General features: G+C 38.6%; 1 protein-coding gene across 1 annotated transcript; it reads left to right on the top strand.

The window, feature by feature from the left end:
• Positions 1–9,409: 9,409 nt before the first annotated feature.
• LOC139841550 (receptor-like protein kinase HERK 1) lies at positions 9,410–10,928 on the top strand. The gene is made up of 3 exons (XM_071831760.1): positions 9,410–10,261; positions 10,381–10,508; positions 10,844–10,928. Exons 1-3 carry the CDS (start codon positions 9,410–9,412, stop codon positions 10,926–10,928), a joined length of 1,065 nt encoding a protein of 354 aa, XP_071687861.1.
• The last annotated feature ends 7,639 nt before the right edge of the window (positions 10,929–18,567 follow it).

Raw genomic sequence — 18,567 nt, forward strand, 5'->3', positions numbered from 1 at the left:
ACTCATAATGACCATAACGGGTCCTGAATGCAGTTTTCATCACGTCACTTTCCTTCACCCTCAGCTGGTGATATCCGGATCGCAAATCGATCTTTGAATAAACGCTCGATCCTTGTAGTCGATCAAAAAGATCATCAATTCGTGGAAGAGGATATCGATTCTTGATAGTCAATTTGTTGAGTTCACGGTAGTCGATACACATACGGAAGGATCCATCCTTCTTCTTTACAAACAACACAGGTGCGCCCCAAGGCGAGAAGCTTGGTTGGATAAACCCTCGATCTAATAGTTCTTGTAGTTGACTCTGTAATTCTTGCATCTCGGAAGGTGCGAGTCTATAAGGTGCGCGAGCTACAGGTGCAGCTCCTGGCACTAAGTCAATCTGAAACTCTACTGCTCTCTGCGGCGGTAATCCAGGCAATTCCTCTGGGAAGACATCAGAAAATTCGTTCACAATTCGAACGTCGTTCACGTTCTTCATCTCAGTTTCTACCGCTTTCACATGTGCTAGGACAGCAAAGCGTCCCTTCTTCATAATCTTTTGCGCTTTCACGCAACTAATGAGGTTCAACTTCGAGGTACATCTCTCTCCATAGATAACCAGTGGTTCGCCATCTCCTTGTGGTATGCGAAGTGCTTTATCTCCACAGATAACATCGGCCTTTATCTTGCTCAACCAATCCATACCGACGATCGCGTCAAAACTTCCCAGTTTGATAGGTATCAAATCAATTTCGAAATCTGCACCAGCTATGTTGATAATAGCTCCACGACTAATATGGTCAACCTTTTCAAGTTTTCCATTGGCGACCTCGACAAGCATACTTTCCTTCAAAGGAACTAACGACCAATCTAACTTATCACAAAAATGTCTACACACATAGCTCCTATCGGCACCAGTATCAAATAGGACAGAAGCTAAAAGATTGTTGATCTTGAATATACCTGTCACCAAGTCGGGGTTGTCGCGAGCGTCCCTTGCATTAACGTTGAAGGCTCTAGCACGTGGTGGTCCGCCATCCTTACGCTTGTTAGGACACTCGTTTCTGAAATGGCCCGTCTTTCCACATTCATAACACTTCTTAGGCCCATTGTTGTTGTGGTTTGGCTTCACATTCAAAGTGGTAACCTTGCAATCCTTGCCAACATGTCCAGATCGTTGGCACTTCTCACAGATAACATTGCAATACCCAGTGTGGTGCTTGTAGCACCTATTGCATTGTGGTAAGGTTCCTTTGTAGTTCGGATTGGTGCGGTTGTTGTTGTTGGGGTTGGTGTTGTTGTTGTGTATGTTGTTGTTTTGCCTGAACCCTTCATGTCGTTTTGCCGGGTTTTGATCATAGTTCCTACCCCTGTTGTTGTTGTGGTTGTTGTCCCATTTCCTCTTTTCACCACTAACAGTTTCAAACTTAGCCTTCTCCGGCTCGTCCAGGATGATTTGATTCAAGAGAGTATGCGCCATGCGCATTGCTTCGGGAACGCTTGGCGGCTTGGATGAGGTAACATTACCCTTGATGGACTTAGGAAGTCCCGAGAAGTATTTCTCCAAACGCTTAAATTCGGGGGTGACCATGGTTGGACACATAAGAGCCAATTCCAAAAACCTACGGTTGTAGCTGTTAAGGTCGTTCCCTACGGTCTTCAATTGCATAAATTCGATTTCCATCTTTTGAATCTCGGTTCTCGGACAGTATTCCTCGATCATAGCACATTTAAATTCTTCCCAAGGCGTAGCATACGCCTCATCAATTCCTTTTGCTTGGGCCATGGTATTCCACCATGTGAGCGCGCCATCAGACAGCGTGCAAGATGCAAATTTCGTTTTGTTAGCCTCAGAACAATTGCTAACCCTGAATACCGATTCCAACTTTTCGAACCATCTGGTGAGACCGACGGGTCCCTCAGTGCCACTGAAGTAGTGTGGCTTGCAGTTTTGGAATTCCTTGTAAGTACACCCATCTCGGACGACAGGTGGATTGACAGGCGGTGGTGGTGGAACTTGGGGTTGTCTTTCAGCTAGTGCAGCAGCGACTCGCTCGTTAATCATTTCCTCAATTTGTGCCGCGGTGGGGATAGATCTCCCGTTGGCCATGATGTTCTATACAAACATTTTGACTCAAGTCAAAATCCATTATGCAAATAATAATAGTACATTATATAACAACCAACATGAAAACAGCACAACACATGTTGATTAAATAACGCAAGCAGATATAAGTATCACAAAACCATGAGATGATAACGTAAATAGAACACTTGCGCAAGAAGTAAGCAACACAAATTCCATTCATTAATGATAATAGGTTCATACATTACAATAAGTTCGTACATTACATAAGTGAAATATGAAATTACAAAAGAAATTACAATACAGAATCTAGTACTAAGTCCTACGGCGATGGTGGGTACAAGATGTCCAAAACATGAGTCAACTGCTCCTCGAGCTCAGTAACTCGAGTCTGGAGAATCTCAATCTCCCGCCTCATTTCCTCATTAGAGGAAGATGGTGGGGCAGGTGGTGCTGGCGGTGCAGGTGGAGCCGGTGGTGCTGAAGTGGATGGTCCGGCTCTGGGTGGAGACGGTAATATCTGTGGGTCGGCGGGGTACGGCACCAGCCGTTTACGAGCAGTGATCCTACGACGCCGACCATAAGCGTCAGTGACAGTACGACCAGGAATTATGCCAGCGAAGCGATACCGCTTCTTCGGCGGGGTAGAAGGTGCCTGAATCGGTCGGTCAGCGGGATCCTCCTCATCACTGGAGTCGTCAGATGAGGTGTCGTCTGAAGAAGCATCGGTGGAAGAACCGTCGTCTGAATCATGCGGTGGTGGCGCGGGTGGCTCAACATATCCGAAAGCGGCCAACATCTGTCGGTGTCGGCCTGGCGTAATCACGGCTAAGCGGCCGTCGGCAGTGCGTCGGCAAGGTGTGCGCCAGTGATTACGGAAGGGTCCTTCCCCGAACTCCGCGGGGATCTCCATGCCACCAAGGCGAGCCAGTTGCCTCAGGGGTCTGGAAGAAGACGCCGGGATAGGCACACTAGAGCTAGCTCCAGAACTAGAGGCGCCGGGGTCGCCAGTGGGTGTCGGGGCCGGAATGTCAGCAGCAGCAGCAGCAGCAACAGGTGCAGCAGTGGGAGGAACAACGGGGCCTGAGCCGCTCGGGATGTCAGTAGGTGGAACGTCCGACATCTGAACAAGGAAAAATAAATTTTCCATGTCAGTATGTCATAAAGCAAGCAAATAATAGGCCAACAGTTTAAATCATGTATAACAATAAGTAGCATGGCAATATCAGTAATCGTATGAAACTAGCATGCAATCGAAAGCAAGTAATAGCATGCAGTAGTGAAATCATGTAGTAGCATACGGCATATAGCAGTAACAGTAAGCAGCAGCATGCAGTAAGTTCAGCGGAAACAAGTAAACTAACAAGTTGTAGATTAGCCCTATTAGTGAATCCTACTCGGGTCGGTCTTAGACTCACTAATGCATCCTAATTCCCTACAACCAATGCTCTGATACCAAATGTGACGCCCCGTACTAAATCATCATGTACGGACCATCAACAACAGGATCATTACAAGGTTAAGTACTATATGCGTTTTCAAAACAGAGTTTACATTCATAAATAAAAGTGACGTCATAACATACGTCAATTGTTTTACAAATCAAAAGTATGCTTCGCTAAGTAGAAGCATTAAATATGTGTACGTGACCATAATGGTCGTTACATAACATAAGTTCATAAGTAAAAAGTTTGAATGCAACTTAAGTAGTCATGCGATAACAACTCTAGGCAGCGGGTTCTACAGCACGACTAGTAAGATAGCGGAAGCGACTTCAAGCACCTGAGAAAATACATGCTTAAAAAGGTCAACACAAAGGTTGGTGAGCTATAGTTTAAGTATAACAGTAATGTAAGTAGGCCACGAGATTTCAGTGCTACAACGAGCGTTTCAAAAGTATGTAAAAGTATATGCTTAACCGTGGGCACCCGGTAACTAACTTAACGTTTAATGTACCCCCTTAAAGTGCACTTGGCAAGTGCGTATAACCTCGAAGTATTAAACACTCGTTAAATGCTAGCGCTACTAGCCCGAGTGGGGATGTCAAACCCTATGGATCCATATCTAAGATTCGCGTTCACGGTTCAAAAACCAATGATTAAACGTTACCGAGCTAAAGGGAATGTTTATGCCGTTGTATAACCCACACATATATAAGTTTAAGTACTCGTGCCTGGTATGTAAAACATAAAATCCGCATGTATTCTCAGTTCCCAAAATAAGTTAAAGTAAAAAGGGAATGCTATAACTCACAATGATTAGTAGTAATGGTAAGGTAGTAGTCGGAAAGTTGTGTGCAAGTAACGGTCCAAACGTCCTCAACCTAAGTCAAATAGCACTAAGTCAATAAGTCGTCTCAAAAGGTTTACAAGTACGTAATTAAGGTCATAAGGGTCATCATCAATCATCATTAAACAAAAGGTAACAAGTAAGACTCGTTTATGAAAGTCGTTTAAAACAAAGGCTGACTTCGGTCAGTCACCACGGCCTCTACCCTTACTGAATTAAGGTGAGACCAGTGGTCATGGCTCCGTCTATGAGTCCCTTAAGTGTGGTAAAATTTACAGAAGCAAACTCGTCTTGGTTTGACCGTGGCGACGGTCTAAGTGCGAGTAGGTCAGAAATTTCTGCACAACGTTAAAGGACATGGTAACGATCGGAGGGCCATAAATCCTAAACCGTAACTCGGATTAAGACGAGTCCTATATGAAAAGTTATCTACTCGAAAAGTTCTATCTAAAAATCAAGGTTAGAACAGCCCAGGTCTACTGGTCTGTTCCAGAAGCACCAGGTCAGTAGGTTTTGGACAGAACAGTGGGTTTTGGAGAGTTCCGGTTGTCTCGGTGCTTGATGTTCATCACGGTTCTCATCCTTGATGCGTATAGCTTCAAGTGTACAACTCGTTGATGTGTTAACATCATTTTGACCAAGGTTTGTCCATCATAACTCAAGTGCAAGTGTTGTAGGTGTTTGATGAACCAAGGTTACATGTAAGTTTATGAACAAGTTCATGAACACTAAGAAAGATCACAACCAAGTGTTGGATCCATGATACTTGCACCAAAGTGTAAGCTCTTGTTGGTTTCATGTCCTTGTTCAAATGTGTAGTAAGCAACTAACAATAAGAAATAAAGAAAATGAATGATAAGCCTAAACCAACCATGAAGGTGGTATTCTAGTAACATACAACAAACAAGAACACAAGTAACAATTATAAAGATTATAAACTTTAAATCTTTTGAAACAAAATATGTAGAACATAACTAGATAGATTATGTTCTTGGATGTTCTTGATAAATACAAGATATTATGAAGAATCAAAACTAGGAAGTTAGATTCTTGAAAGTTAGTAAGTAAGTAACAACAACATGTAACAAGAATCAAACAACAAACAAAGATTGATGATGATGAATGCTTATGAAATCAGTTTTTACCAACAAAGAAAAGAAGAAAAGAAGTTGTTTCAAACACTTACAAGTATGAGAGAAAAAGAGAAGAAAGTTTGAGGGAATTTGCAAGTAAAGTGTGTGTGTTTTGAGAGAAGACTTCAAATGAGTTGTAATGAGGAAATGAAGTCAAAAACCACCTTATGGAGACCCAAGGCCGACGGCCTGCAGCTCCCAAGGGGGTGGGTGTGTTGCTTGTTGGTCACTAGGTGGAAAAGCTTGCAAAAGTTGGGTAAAAGGGTGGTGTTCATGGGGATAATGAGCCAACTATATTCCAATTCTATGTAACCAACTAGTTTAAGTTCAAGTATCATACTTACATGTAAACATGGGCTAGATTAATCCATAATATAAGTAGGGTGGGCTTACACTAGTCCATTAACACTTAAAAGGCCCAAGTTGCAAGTAGTTAGCAAGTAATCCAATAAAAGTCCACTAAATGCCCAAGTAATTAACTAATAGTCTTAGTTAATTAAAATGATTAATAAAATTAATCATGGATGTAAATAATATCTTAAAATATTATTCGTGCAAGTTCCGGGTGTCACAAAGACGTTTCGGGCATTTAAAGTTCAAGTACGGGCAATTAAAGCAACATGTAAATGTAATAACATACCTTCGTTTAATCAAGCGTATTAATAATAATAATTATTAATAAATAACGTTGGAAAAACCAGGGTCGTTACATAGATCACGGCCAATGTCGAGAAATTTCTCAAAATGACTTGGAGAGCATTTTGCTACATGATCAACTTGTTATCATAACCAACTTTCATGTCCAAAGATCTCTTGATAAATACAAGAAGGTCTCAAAGTCGGGAATTGAAGGTTAACTTTTATCGTCAATGAAAAATAATTAAAGTTGCTCCGTTTTGCAACTTGCTTTTACTTAATTTTACTTGTATCATTTTTGATATGGTATCAACTCGGTTTTACAGGGAGACCCGAAAATTGAGTGTGTAGTCAAGGGGGAGCCTGGAACCAGATTAGCCGAGTTCATTACAAAGGGGAATTCATTGACCGACAATTTCATCATTTTCATTCGCAATGTTGGCAATTTGAGGAAGTATGCGAGTTTGTCAATATTTAATACAGCCTTACCAAGTTTTTTACAATTATTCAGGATTAGAGCTGTTGTTGACGTTGAAGATAAAGTTGTGAGCAACTGAGTTTGTTTTGTTGAAAAACTACTCACAAAAATTATTAAGCGTGGTGTTCTTGGTTTGTATTCCAATATACTTAGTTATAATCTAATAATATTTTGCATTCGTTAATCCGTATTTTCAGAGATGCTTAAGAACATGTCTTAACTTTTATCATTTAATTGAACATTGTCAACTATTGGGTCATTGTTTTTTTTTTTTTTTTAATTCCATCGGCATTCACTCACTCATTCAATTCATATATAAGCTTACACAAAGCCATAAAAGTTTAAGTATTTGATTAGTAAGTGTTTTACTTTAGTCTTTGCTTGAGTTACTCGCCTACTAAACTTTTAATTTATAATCCCGCGAAATCGCGGGTTATAAACTAGTTCTCATTAATTAATGCTCCGTATATTTTTAATTAAAGTAACCATTTATTTTTTAATTTTTAATTAATTATATTAATGACATCACTTAAGTGCTTTAGATTTTTTTTTTTTTTTTTTTTCCAATTTTTATAATGAAAGAAAAAACTTATTTATGACATTATAATTTTAGAGATTTAATAGAAATTTTTATAGATAGATAGATAGATAGATAGATAGATAGATAGTTGAATGTGTTGAAAAAATGATACTAGTCGAACTACATGCTAAAATTTGTGAATTTACAATTACAGATGGTCAACTTTCATAAATGTTTGAAATAAAGGTTATATGAGAAAAATAGTGTGAGGGCGGCTAATTATTAAGGCGTATATGACCAAAATAAAAATCAAAATTAAGTCTCCCCAAAATCAAATTATCAACTCATACCTCAATTCCAAAAAGATGTGCATTGAAAATAGACCTTCAAAAGGCCTATGATACTGTCAGTTGGGATTTTTTACATGATATTTTGGTTCAGTTTGGTCTACATGAGAGAATGGTATCTTGGATAATGTCCTGTGTTACTAGCACATCTTTTTCAATCTGTATTAATGGAGAGGTTCAAGGATACTTCAAAGGAGGTAGGGGCCTTAGACAAGGTGATCCTATTTCTCCATATCTTTTCACATTGGTCATGGAGGTATTCTCTTTACTTATGGCTCATCATATTACAGAGAATAAAGTTTTAGATATCACTCCAAATGTAAAAAATGAAGCTGGCCCATATTTGTTTTGCTGATGATCTCCTTGTTATGTGTCATGGGGATTGCAACTCTATTAAAGTGATTAAAAAGGTGTTGGATGATTTTGGTAAGATTTCAGGTTTATTACCCAACATCAGCAAAAGTACTGTGTTTTTTGGTAGTGTTCCATTGGCAACTCAGCACCTTATGACTCAAATTTTACCTTTTGAAATTGGAAGGCTGCCTATGAAATATTTAGGTGTTCCTTTATTGAGTAAAAAGCTGGGTATTAAGGAGTGTAAGAGTTTGATTGACAAGGTGAAGAACAAAGTTTTGAACTGGAAACACAAGAATCTCTCATATGCTGGTAGACTGCAGTTAATTGCCTCAGTTTTAGCTTCTATGCAAGTCTACTGGATGTCTGTGTATATTATCCCTGCTACTGTGATTGATAATATTGAAAAAGTATTAAAAGGTTTCTTGTGGGATCAATCTGAGAGTGCTAAGGGTAAAGCCAAGGTTGCTTGGAAGGATGTTTGTGTCCCAAAAGATCAGGGAGGTTTAGGAATTAAGCCTCTTAAAATCTGGAATGAAGCTTTAATTGTTAAACACATTTGGAGGATCCTTACCCAAAAAGACACTCTTTGGGGTAAATGGGGCAATATTATAAAGCTTAATGGAGGCAGTTTTTGGAATGTGGAAGCTAAGTATAATGATAGTTGGGGTTGGAGGTACTTGTTAAGTATTAGAGAAAAAATCAAATTGCATATTGATTTGCAAATTACCAATGGCAGTGAGTGTTATTCATGGTTAGATAATGATGGTAAAAAGGTGCAATTTTCTATGCAAGAGGTGTGGAAAGTATATAGAAGGGATAGAGGTAAAGTTCCATGGTATCATGTCATTTGATTTGGTCAATGTGATCCTAAACAAGCCTTCTTTTTGTGGCTAGCTGTCCTTAATAGATTGAGCACTCATGATAGATTACAGAAATGGATGCATAATCAAAATTTCAAATGTATTTTATGTGATCAAGGTCCAGACTCTGTTAAGCATCTATTTTTTAAGTGTGAATTTAGCTCAAAGGTTTGGAGGCATATGAAGAGTTTCTTGATTTTTAAAGGTCTGCCTGACAGCTTGCAAGAAATTGTGCAGATGCTTTCTCAATATCCTTACTCAAGGAACATTTGGTGCATTATTAATAGACTTGTTATTGCTGCATGTGTCTATGTTATATGGCAGGAAAGAAATAGAAGAACCTTTAAAAAGGTTAAAAGAAGTGTGGAGAATATTATGGAGATCATTGTTAATTTGGTTAAATTGAAGATGTTGACTTTTAGAGTCAAAAGGTCTAAGGCTGTTATTTGTGCTGCTGCTGTATGGAAGTTAAAAGTAGACCAGGATCAATTTGTTAGTTATTAGGTCCCTGCATTTTTGCTTTGCTATTGGGGTAGTTTGTATGTAATCGTTTTGTTTTGTTTGTTGTGAGGGCTTAGGGTATGTCCGGCCTTTTATATGTGTTGAAAATTAATATATGTTTCTCTTTGCCTGAAAAAAAAAAATATAAAAAAAAAAAACTCGTTCCTCAATTCAATTCCCTTTTCTTCTTGTATCCTTGCTGAAGGCAAAAATCTGTATCATGTCGTATACATTCAAAGAATTTGATTACTTACAAATCCCGTATGATGATATAGTAGCTGCAACCAACAACTTTGACGAGTATAACTTTATTTTCGTGTTTTCTTACTGTAATAAAGTCTACAGAGGGGAACTATTTCGATTTGGCAAAAAGATCAATGTTATTGTAGAAAAATGTGAAAATATGAAAGAAGACGAGATTCTAAAACGAGTTTCGATGCTTTCCCGTTTTAAACATAAAAATATTGCCACTTTTGTTGGATTCTGTTATGAGTACGGACATAGTTACTTCGTCACAGAGCTTGCAGTTACCGGAATTAACGACCATATCCAACAGATTATATCTGTTTCCCGTTTCAAGTCAGATAGTAGTTTATATTACCTCTATAAAAATCTGACGTGTTACCGAAGATTGCAAATATGTTTGGGAGCTGCACGTGCCTTGAGTCACATCCATGAGCAAAAGGCCGTACATGGTGAATTCAACGGAACTAGAATTCTTTTAGATAAGGATTTGGAGGCTAAGGTTATGTGTTTTGTTATAAAGCGTAGAAATAGAATTTGGTCTGACGACTTGGACATTGACCCACTGTCTGAAAACATTGTGACACAGAAAACTGATGTGTATTCTTTCGGTAAAGTTTTAGTTGAAATGTTTTGTGAGAGGGACCCAATCTTGAACAATCAAATAGCCTTTGACGATGACATACTCAACCAAATGCAGTCAGAAGCATTCACCATTTTAAATGAAACACTTTACAAATACTTGAATAAACATGAATGGTGCCCAGATATGGCTGAGATTGGGAGACTACTTGAGAAGGCTTTATTTTTTCAATGGAAACATGAAAAGGTAATTACACTCTTTTGATTTGTATTCATTTCTTGCAATTCCATTTTCTGACACTAAAATGATAAAAGTGATCTTTTTACCAATTTATTTGCTTTACTTATCAATTGAAATCAATAAAGACCCAAATGTTACCGTCAATTTATTCCTACGTAGTTGCAAACTTGACATGCCCAAAAGCTACAGGACTTATTGAGGTGTGGAGACATTTAAACAAAGTTGAAAATGTCGCCACAAAAGGTGTGTTAAGGTATTGCACGGATTTTGCAGATTTCGGGTTGCGTGAAACCTGAATTCAGAAAGTTCCAGGGAGTGATGCGGCGCATCACTCATGGATGCGGCGCATCCATGCATCATTTTGGCCCGAAAGTTTGTGATGCGGAGCTTTTAATGGATACGCCTCATTTTTGGGCAATGATGCGGCGCATCATGTGGAGATGCGGCGCAGCTCCTGTCTGGCAGCAAGTTGGCAACTTGCACACATGGGATCCGATCTTGATTGATTCATTTAACGCTTTAGGAGCTTAGTGGGCTGCTTTACACCATCAATTGTGGCTGTGATCATGCCATTGTATGAGTGTAAAGGCAAGCTAGTTGGCAAAGTGAAGATTCTTTGAAGCCACATGAAGATCAAGTTGAAGCTTTCATGGAGTTTCTTGTTCTCCTATAAATGCTCCTCATTGTAACTCATTGTAGACTCACCACCATGAAATTAATCAATATAGAACACTCTTTGGTTGGCCGTGGACTAAAGCAATCATAAACGATTGCATATAACCACGTTAAATTCTCGTGTTTTTATCATTCTTGCTAGTTTTACGATTATCACTATATTTTTCGTTTGTTGGAAGTGGGTTGATAACTTGGGGTTACCTAGTCTTGTTTGGGCTCACCTAGTCGGGTTTCCTAACAAGTGGTATCAAGAGCTCTCGGGTTTACGAGTTTTTTCGGGAACAATGGCGGAAAAGAGTGATGTGAAGATCGATCGGTTTGATGGAACCGACTTTAGTTTTTTGGAAGATGCAAATGGAAGATATGCTCTATCAAAAGAAGCTTTACCAACCCTTGAAGGGTGTTAAGCCGGAAGGAATGGATCAAGGCGAGTGGGAGTTGTTGGATAGGCAAGCCCTAGGAGTTGTTCGGCTTTCTCTGGCCAAGAACGTCGCTTACAACATTGTGGGTGAAACCACAACGGTGGGATTGATTGCGGCTTTATCTAACATGTATGAAAAGCCATCCGCTTTGAACAAGGTTTTCCTAGTTAGGCAATTGGTGAACGCTAGGATGATGGAGGGATCCTCGGCGGCAGATCATGTGAATGAATTTAATTTGATTTTAACCCAGTTGAATCGGTTGATATTAAATTTGATGATGAGCAAGAGGCGTTGTTTTTACTATCTTCATTGCCCGATAGTTGGTCCGGTTTAGTGACGGCGGTTAGTGGTTCATCCGGAACTACTAAACTCACTTTTGAAGGAATCCGTGATTTGATTCTAAACGAAGATATTCGTAGGAAAGATTCGAATAGGAGTTCGGGTTCGGTTCTAAGTGTTGGTCGGGGAAGAGCTAAGTCGCGAAGTTCGTCAAAGAGCAAGAGTGTGGTGTGTTGGAATTGTCAACAAGTTGGTCACTATAAGTCTAAGTGCCCGAGTTTAATGTCGGGTGGGAGTTCAACGAATATGGTGATTGAAGATGCGTTGTTGTGCCAAGAAGATGTTCTTGATGAATCTTGGGTTTTAGATTCGGGTGCCTCGTATCATGCTACCCCATACATGAACGAGATGGTGAATTTCAAGTCGTATTTCGGTAAGGTTCGAGTCGCGAATGGGAGTACACTTGATGTTGCGGGTATTGTGATCTTGTAGTTAAACACACTTGGATCTTGAGGAACGTGAGGTTCATTCCAAAGCTCAAGAGTAGGTTAATCTCAGTTGGGCAATTGGAAGATGATAAGTGTCATGTCCTATTTGGAGATCAAAGGTGGAAGGTGTTTAAGGGAGGTCATGTGGTCGCTCGCGGGTACAAGAGGGGAACCAAGTATATGGTTGAAGTATGGCTAGGTGATTTCGTGGGTATTAGAAATCCTAGCATGCTAATGCTTTTTGGGTTTGTTGAGGGATCTTGTTTGAGTGGGAGCTCAAGGGAAGTCGAAGCTAGTGAAGATTCGGGTCAAATTGGTTACACTAGAGCTTTCGTTACTTCAAGTAGATCTTCTCCAATGGCAACTTTGTTGCGATCTGCCGAAGAAGATGAACAAGAGATTTTCATAAGAGTCATTGTTAAAGAAACATCCGTACAGTGGGAGTTGGCTCGTGATGAAAAATTGGGTTTGTCAAAAGACGTGCGCGCGTATGTAGTCGGTGTTCCAATGGTGAAAGCAAAGGCGGTTATGTGGAAGATCAAGGGTGTGAATGCATTCTCACACGGTTGCCTTGATGGCATTGTCCACATGTTTGATCTACCGAGTGGTTTATTCTATGTTGAAAAGATAAATCGGGTAGATATTATAGTGTACGGGTGGATCGCTTGGGCGATGGGGTTAATTGGGTCGGGTCGGACTCAAACGACCCGTTATCTCCTAGTGTAAGGAGATAGGTGTCATAGCCAAAGAGTTGTTGTTGTTTGTGTTTTATTCTCTCAAGCTAGTAACATGGTGATCAAATTATAGCTCAGCGGAAGGAGGTGTAATTAGTGGGTCAAGTTGTTATTGTGGGATAATAATGTTTGAAGTCTAACAAGTAGCGTTGAAGACCTTATATCGAAAGTCTACTTATCCGAAGTATGTGATGAGGTGCGTGTACTAAACGGTAATTGGAGGACCCAAATGGCGTTTGGCGGTATGTAAATGGTATTTAATGTTCTTGGTTAGATTAGGCGAGTTTACGAAGGATTGAGTTTGTTCAAAGTCTCCAAGTGGGAGATTTGTTGAGGTGTGGAGACATTTAAACAAAGTTGAAAATGTCGCCACAAAAGGTGTGCTAAGGTGTTGCACGGATTTTGCAGATTTCGGGTTGCGTGAAACCTGAATTCTGAAAGTTCCAGGGAGTGATGCGGTGCATCACTCATGGATGCGGCGCATCCATGCATCATTTTGGCCCGAAGGTTTGTGATGCGGAGCTTTTAATGGATACGGCTCATTTTTGGACAATGATGCGGTGCATCATGTGGAGATGCGGCGCATTTTCTGTCTGGCAGCAAGTTGGCAACTTGCACACATGGGATCCGATCTTGATTGATTCATTTAACACTTTAGGTTCTTAGTGGGCTGCTTTACACCTGTGGCTGTGATCATGCCATTGTATGAGTGTAAAGGCAAGCTAGTTGGCAAAGTGAAGATTCCTTGAAGCCACATGAAGATTAAGTTGAAGCTTTCATGGAGTTTCTTGTTCTCCTATAAATACTCCTCATTGTACCTCATTGTAGACTCACCACTACGAAATTAATCAATATAGAACACTCTTTGGTTGGCTGTGGACTAAAGCAATCATAAACGATTGCATATAACCACGTTAAATTCCCGTGTTTTTATCATTCTTGCTAGTTTTACGATTATCATTACATTTTTTGTTTGTTGGAAGTGGGTTGATAACTTGGGGTTATCTAGTCTTGTTTGGGCTCACCTAGTCGGGTTTCCTAACAGGACTCATATTTTTTATCTGTTAATGAATGTTACAGAAAATTGGACTTGATGAAATGAAATCAGCCACAAACAACTTTGCCGAAACATACCTAATCGGATTTGGCGGATATGGTAAGGTTTACAAAGCAGAACTCAACCTTTTTGATGCCGAATACGTTTTGGAACTAAAAGGGAAGGATCATAAGGTTAATCCTAAAAAACACAACCTTTTTAATGCAAAATTCTTTAAGGGAAAAGCAGAGGAGAATATATATGAAATTGCTAAGAAATGTAGCACTGTAGCAATAAAACGTATATCAAATGATGAAAAAGGGCATGGTAGACAAGGATTCTTTTTAGAAATTGAAATGCTTAGTAGATGTGAACATCCCAACATAGTATCACTTCTTGGCTATTGTAATGAACTTTCTGAAATGATCCTTGTCTATGAGTTTGTTGCAAATGGTAGCTTGGATGATTATTTGGGAAGCTTAAACAAACAAACTTATCTAACATGGGCTAAAAGGATTAAAATATGCCTCGATATTGCACATGGGTTGGATTATCTTCACACAAACATAACAAACAAAGAAAGGATAATTCATCGTGATATTAAAAGTGCCAAAATATTATTGGACAAGAATTGGGAGGCCAAGAGTGCTGACTTTGGGTTATCGAAATTCTACTCTGCCAATCAACTGCGGAGCACTATTGTGACGAATAATATTGCAGGAACTGAGGTGTACTTGGATCCTGAATATTTAAGGACGGTGTATTTAAAGAAACAATCAGACATATACTTTTTCAGAGTAGTTTTATTTGAAATATTTTCTGGGACGTTGGCTTATGAAAAAATTTACGTTAATGAAAATAACAAAGGGCTTGCAGCCATCGCACGGAGGCGTTTCTCCGATGGAACATTAATGGAAATAGTAGATCCAGAAGTAATGGAAGAACCTGAGGAACTCTGTTTTGGTCTAAAGGTAGGACCTAATCAGGAGTCTCTTAAAGCATTTTTAAAAATCGCATATCAATGTATAGCAGATGCTCAAGACGACCGACCAACGATGAAAGACATCATCAAGGAACTTGAAGTTGCATTAAACCTTCAAGTAAGTCAATGCTTTAAATCCGGTACAACAATTATTTTCGTAGTATGCTTGACCTCTAAACAATATGTAGTTAAAACTTATGTGTTAAAATGACAAAATAGGTAAACAACCAAAAAATGACCATTTTAACTGATACCTTGTGAAGAAAGTGATTAAAACACCAAGTCAAACAAAGTTTACATGCAAAACCTAAGTTAACACCAGACAAGTACGAGAAGTTTTACCATTACACCCAGTGGCGGATCTAAGATTGGTAGTTACTGGTGTCACCGGTTAAAACGCCCAAAAAATTTATACTAGATATATTATTTCAATGGTGTCACTAAAAAAATGTACACTATCCAGTTGTGTCATTAGTTAAAAACCCCAAAAAAATTTCCACTACATCGCGTATTTCAGTAGTGTCCCGTGCCACCACTGGGTAATATATAGATCCGCCCCTGATTACAACACTTGTGCGTTAACAACGATATGATATCATCGTCGTCTATGTGGCAACAACAACGGCCGGTCTTTTTGGAGGCGTGGTATTGCATGTTTTTTAGAGTGTGGCAGGGGCAAACCACGAGAAGAACAACACCGAAACAACTAATCATATATAGTTTTTTTTATTTATTTAAATACATTGACAACTACCAATCACATCTGACCACATCCTATAACACTTCCCACAACACTCCCTCCGACACTATCATAAAGCCTCCCTATTCCTACAACATTGACACGTCAACATAATTCCCTCATTACTCCCCCCATCCCAGGAATAATTGAAGAGAGTTATCTCCAGTCACCAACATTGAATTCCCATCTTTGAGATAGATAGATCCCCCGTCAGCTTTCTCATCCAATTCTTCTACTTGAGTAAGTACTACCGGGCTTGGAAATTTTATTTTTCCTTTTTTAAGGGTTTGTCTTTCTTAGAGTGTTATGTTGTTCTGAGCTAAGATGGGGAATTACTTCTATTATATTAGATCGGCAGGTCAGGTAGTCCTTAGGCCGTTGAGCGAAACTCTTGGCATCCTCCTCTTATGAGGGGATAGGAGTGAAAGAATTGGAATAAAATCCAGTTGGAAAAGGAAATCCAATTAGAGATAAGCTGCCCATGAGCATCATGGCATAGGTAAAAGGGAATGAGGAGGCAACCCCCCCCCCCCCCCCCCCCATGTTGACGGTAGAGAAAGACTGGGCATTCAGGCGAGCCGCCCGGTGGTGTGGCCTACTAGTCATACAACTCCACAATACTACAACATTAGTGTTTACCATGTGTCGTCTTATAAATCATATTCTCTAATTCTATACTACTATTATCCTTTTTGGATCAGTAGTTCAAGGTCTTTTAGAAGGTAGACGTTGTAGTTTCATGATCGAAAGTGCTAATTAGTACCGTACACATGTTATTACAGATTAAACTTGCAGCAAAAAACTCTAAAATGTAGATATATGGATTTGTAACTTACTTGACTCTAGAGTTAGATAAAAATTGCCACATAGTTATTATTTGAACATATAAAAATAGTATGTACTTTGCAACTTTTCCAGAAGACATTTTGTAGAGAAAGTTACTTGAATAAGCATTTTCAACCCTCTTTTTTTGATATAAGCATTCTCAGACCATTTTGTCAAATATAGGAAGAAAAAAAAACCTCCTAAATGGCTAGGTGGATGAGGCGTCTATCATTTGGTGCATAATAATTTGTTTAGAACAGTATAAAGTAAATAAAGTAAAAGTTACCTTAACAAAATATACTTGCATTATGAAAAGGAAAACTTAACAATTAAATGAGTTTATAATTTTGATCTACATGTTTATTTTTATTATTTTGGTAAAATTCGTTACATTGCCATATGTTAACAATGTCGGTAAATTATCATGTTATCTAGTATCCTATGGTTTACAGGAAAAGCGCAAGGACATCATCAAATTTTCACTTAAGGACATAAAATTGGCCACAGAAAATTTCAGCACTAAATATTTCATTAGAAAAGAAGGATCTAAGATGTTGTACCGAGGAGAAGTTACCTACGCTAATGAACATAAGCCGGTCATTTTAAAGGTTGAAAAATCCTCCGGTAAACATAATTTTATAAATGAGCTTGAAATTCTATTCGGACATAAACACCAGAATATTATCGACATTGTTGGTTATTGAAAAGAAAAGTATGAAAAAATTATCGTTTATGAAGATGCGTATAACAGGAATACTCTTGATAACCATGTGAATGATGTTAGTCTTACATGGACAAAAAGACTTGAGATATGCGTAGGCATTGCAAATGGGTTAAAATATCTACATAAAGGTTTTGCAAGACAACAATCGGTTGTACATGGAGACATTAAGAGTTCTAATATCATATTAAATGAAGATTGGACTCCAAAAATCATTGGTTTCGAGTATTCTTTGATAAGTCCTAAATATGAAGAGAATGAACAAGTCGTTAACAATGTTGGCTCGCGCGACTATTGTGATCCTGTGTACTGTGATCCGGTCTACCAAAAAACTGGTTTTTTAATCAAAGAATCCGATATTTATTCCTTTGGTGGTGTTTTATTTGAGATGTTGAGTGGAACACTTGCTTCTGCAAGGGATTTTAGAGAATCTAAGCAATTTCTTGACTTCTTTGTTGATGAGATTGTGTTTGACGGTATTGAGCAACAGATTGCACTGAAATCTAAAGCTACATTTCAAAGGATTGCCTATAGATGCTTGCATGAAGAGAGAGAAAAACGACCAACGGCGGATGAAGTATATATGCAACTCAAGAAAGCATTGGATATCCAAGTAAGATGTCACAACTTTTTTTTTTTTTGGTGAAAATCAGTGAATAAACATATAAAAAAAAGTGTTTACAAATCTTCACTTGATGTATCTAATAGTAACTTTTCATGATTTATGCTTAATTGAAGGTTATTTTGTTAGAATACAGAACCAAAAATGGACCATTTCCTGAAATGGAAGTTTGACTTTGGATCAGAAGTAAAGTTAACTTCATCATTTCCATAAGTAAAAGTCAACATAAATCTGAGCACAAAGCACGAGGCAACGGCTACAATCACAAGCATATTTCCTATTTTGATAAAGGGGTTCCAAAATGAGATTTGGAGCATAACCTCTAATATAAATGCCTGTTGTATTTTTTGTGTATAAAAACACTTATCAAATGTAAACTGAATACTAAGCAAGATATTCAAAATGTAACCCTTAGAGTTCATTTCCTTCTAGTTCATAATCACTGTAATATTCCATCAGATTCAATAATAAAATCAAATACTTCCGCATATCAATTTTTAACATGGTATCAGAGCTAATGGTGTAGATCGAGGGATCAATACAATGATCGAGAGATCAATACAATCGTTTTTAGCTTCAATCATCTTCCTTAAATCAAGCTGCCATGTCAAAAAGGACGGTAGCTTGACTCATTAATCAACTGAAAACAGCAAGTGAAGCCTCAAAATCATCGGCCATACAACAACAAATAATAGTTGTAGTTGCCATGGTGATTATATTGCAGTTTCAGAAAAAAGAAAGGGTTTATATTGCAGTTTCAAAAAAAAAGAAAGGGTTGGATTTGCAGCC

This window comes from Rutidosis leptorrhynchoides, chromosome 4 (genome assembly GCF_046630445.1).
Source record: "Rutidosis leptorrhynchoides isolate AG116_Rl617_1_P2 chromosome 4, CSIRO_AGI_Rlap_v1, whole genome shotgun sequence".
NCBI lineage: Eukaryota > Viridiplantae > Streptophyta > Magnoliopsida > Asterales > Asteraceae > Rutidosis > Rutidosis leptorrhynchoides.

Bases quoted from the DNA above. Each gene is read 5' to 3' on its own strand.
- LOC139841550 (XM_071831760.1), top strand. From the start codon at position 9,410: ATGTCGTATACATTCAAAGAATTTGATTACTTACAAATCCCGTATGAT. The intron at 10,262-10,380 runs GTAATTACACTC...AAATCAATAAAG, and splicing joins TTCAATGGAAACATGAAAAG to ACCCAAATGTTACCGTCAAT. The intron at 10,509-10,843 runs GTATTGCACGGA...ATGAGTGTAAAG, and splicing joins GCCACAAAAGGTGTGTTAAG to GCAAGCTAGTTGGCAAAGTG.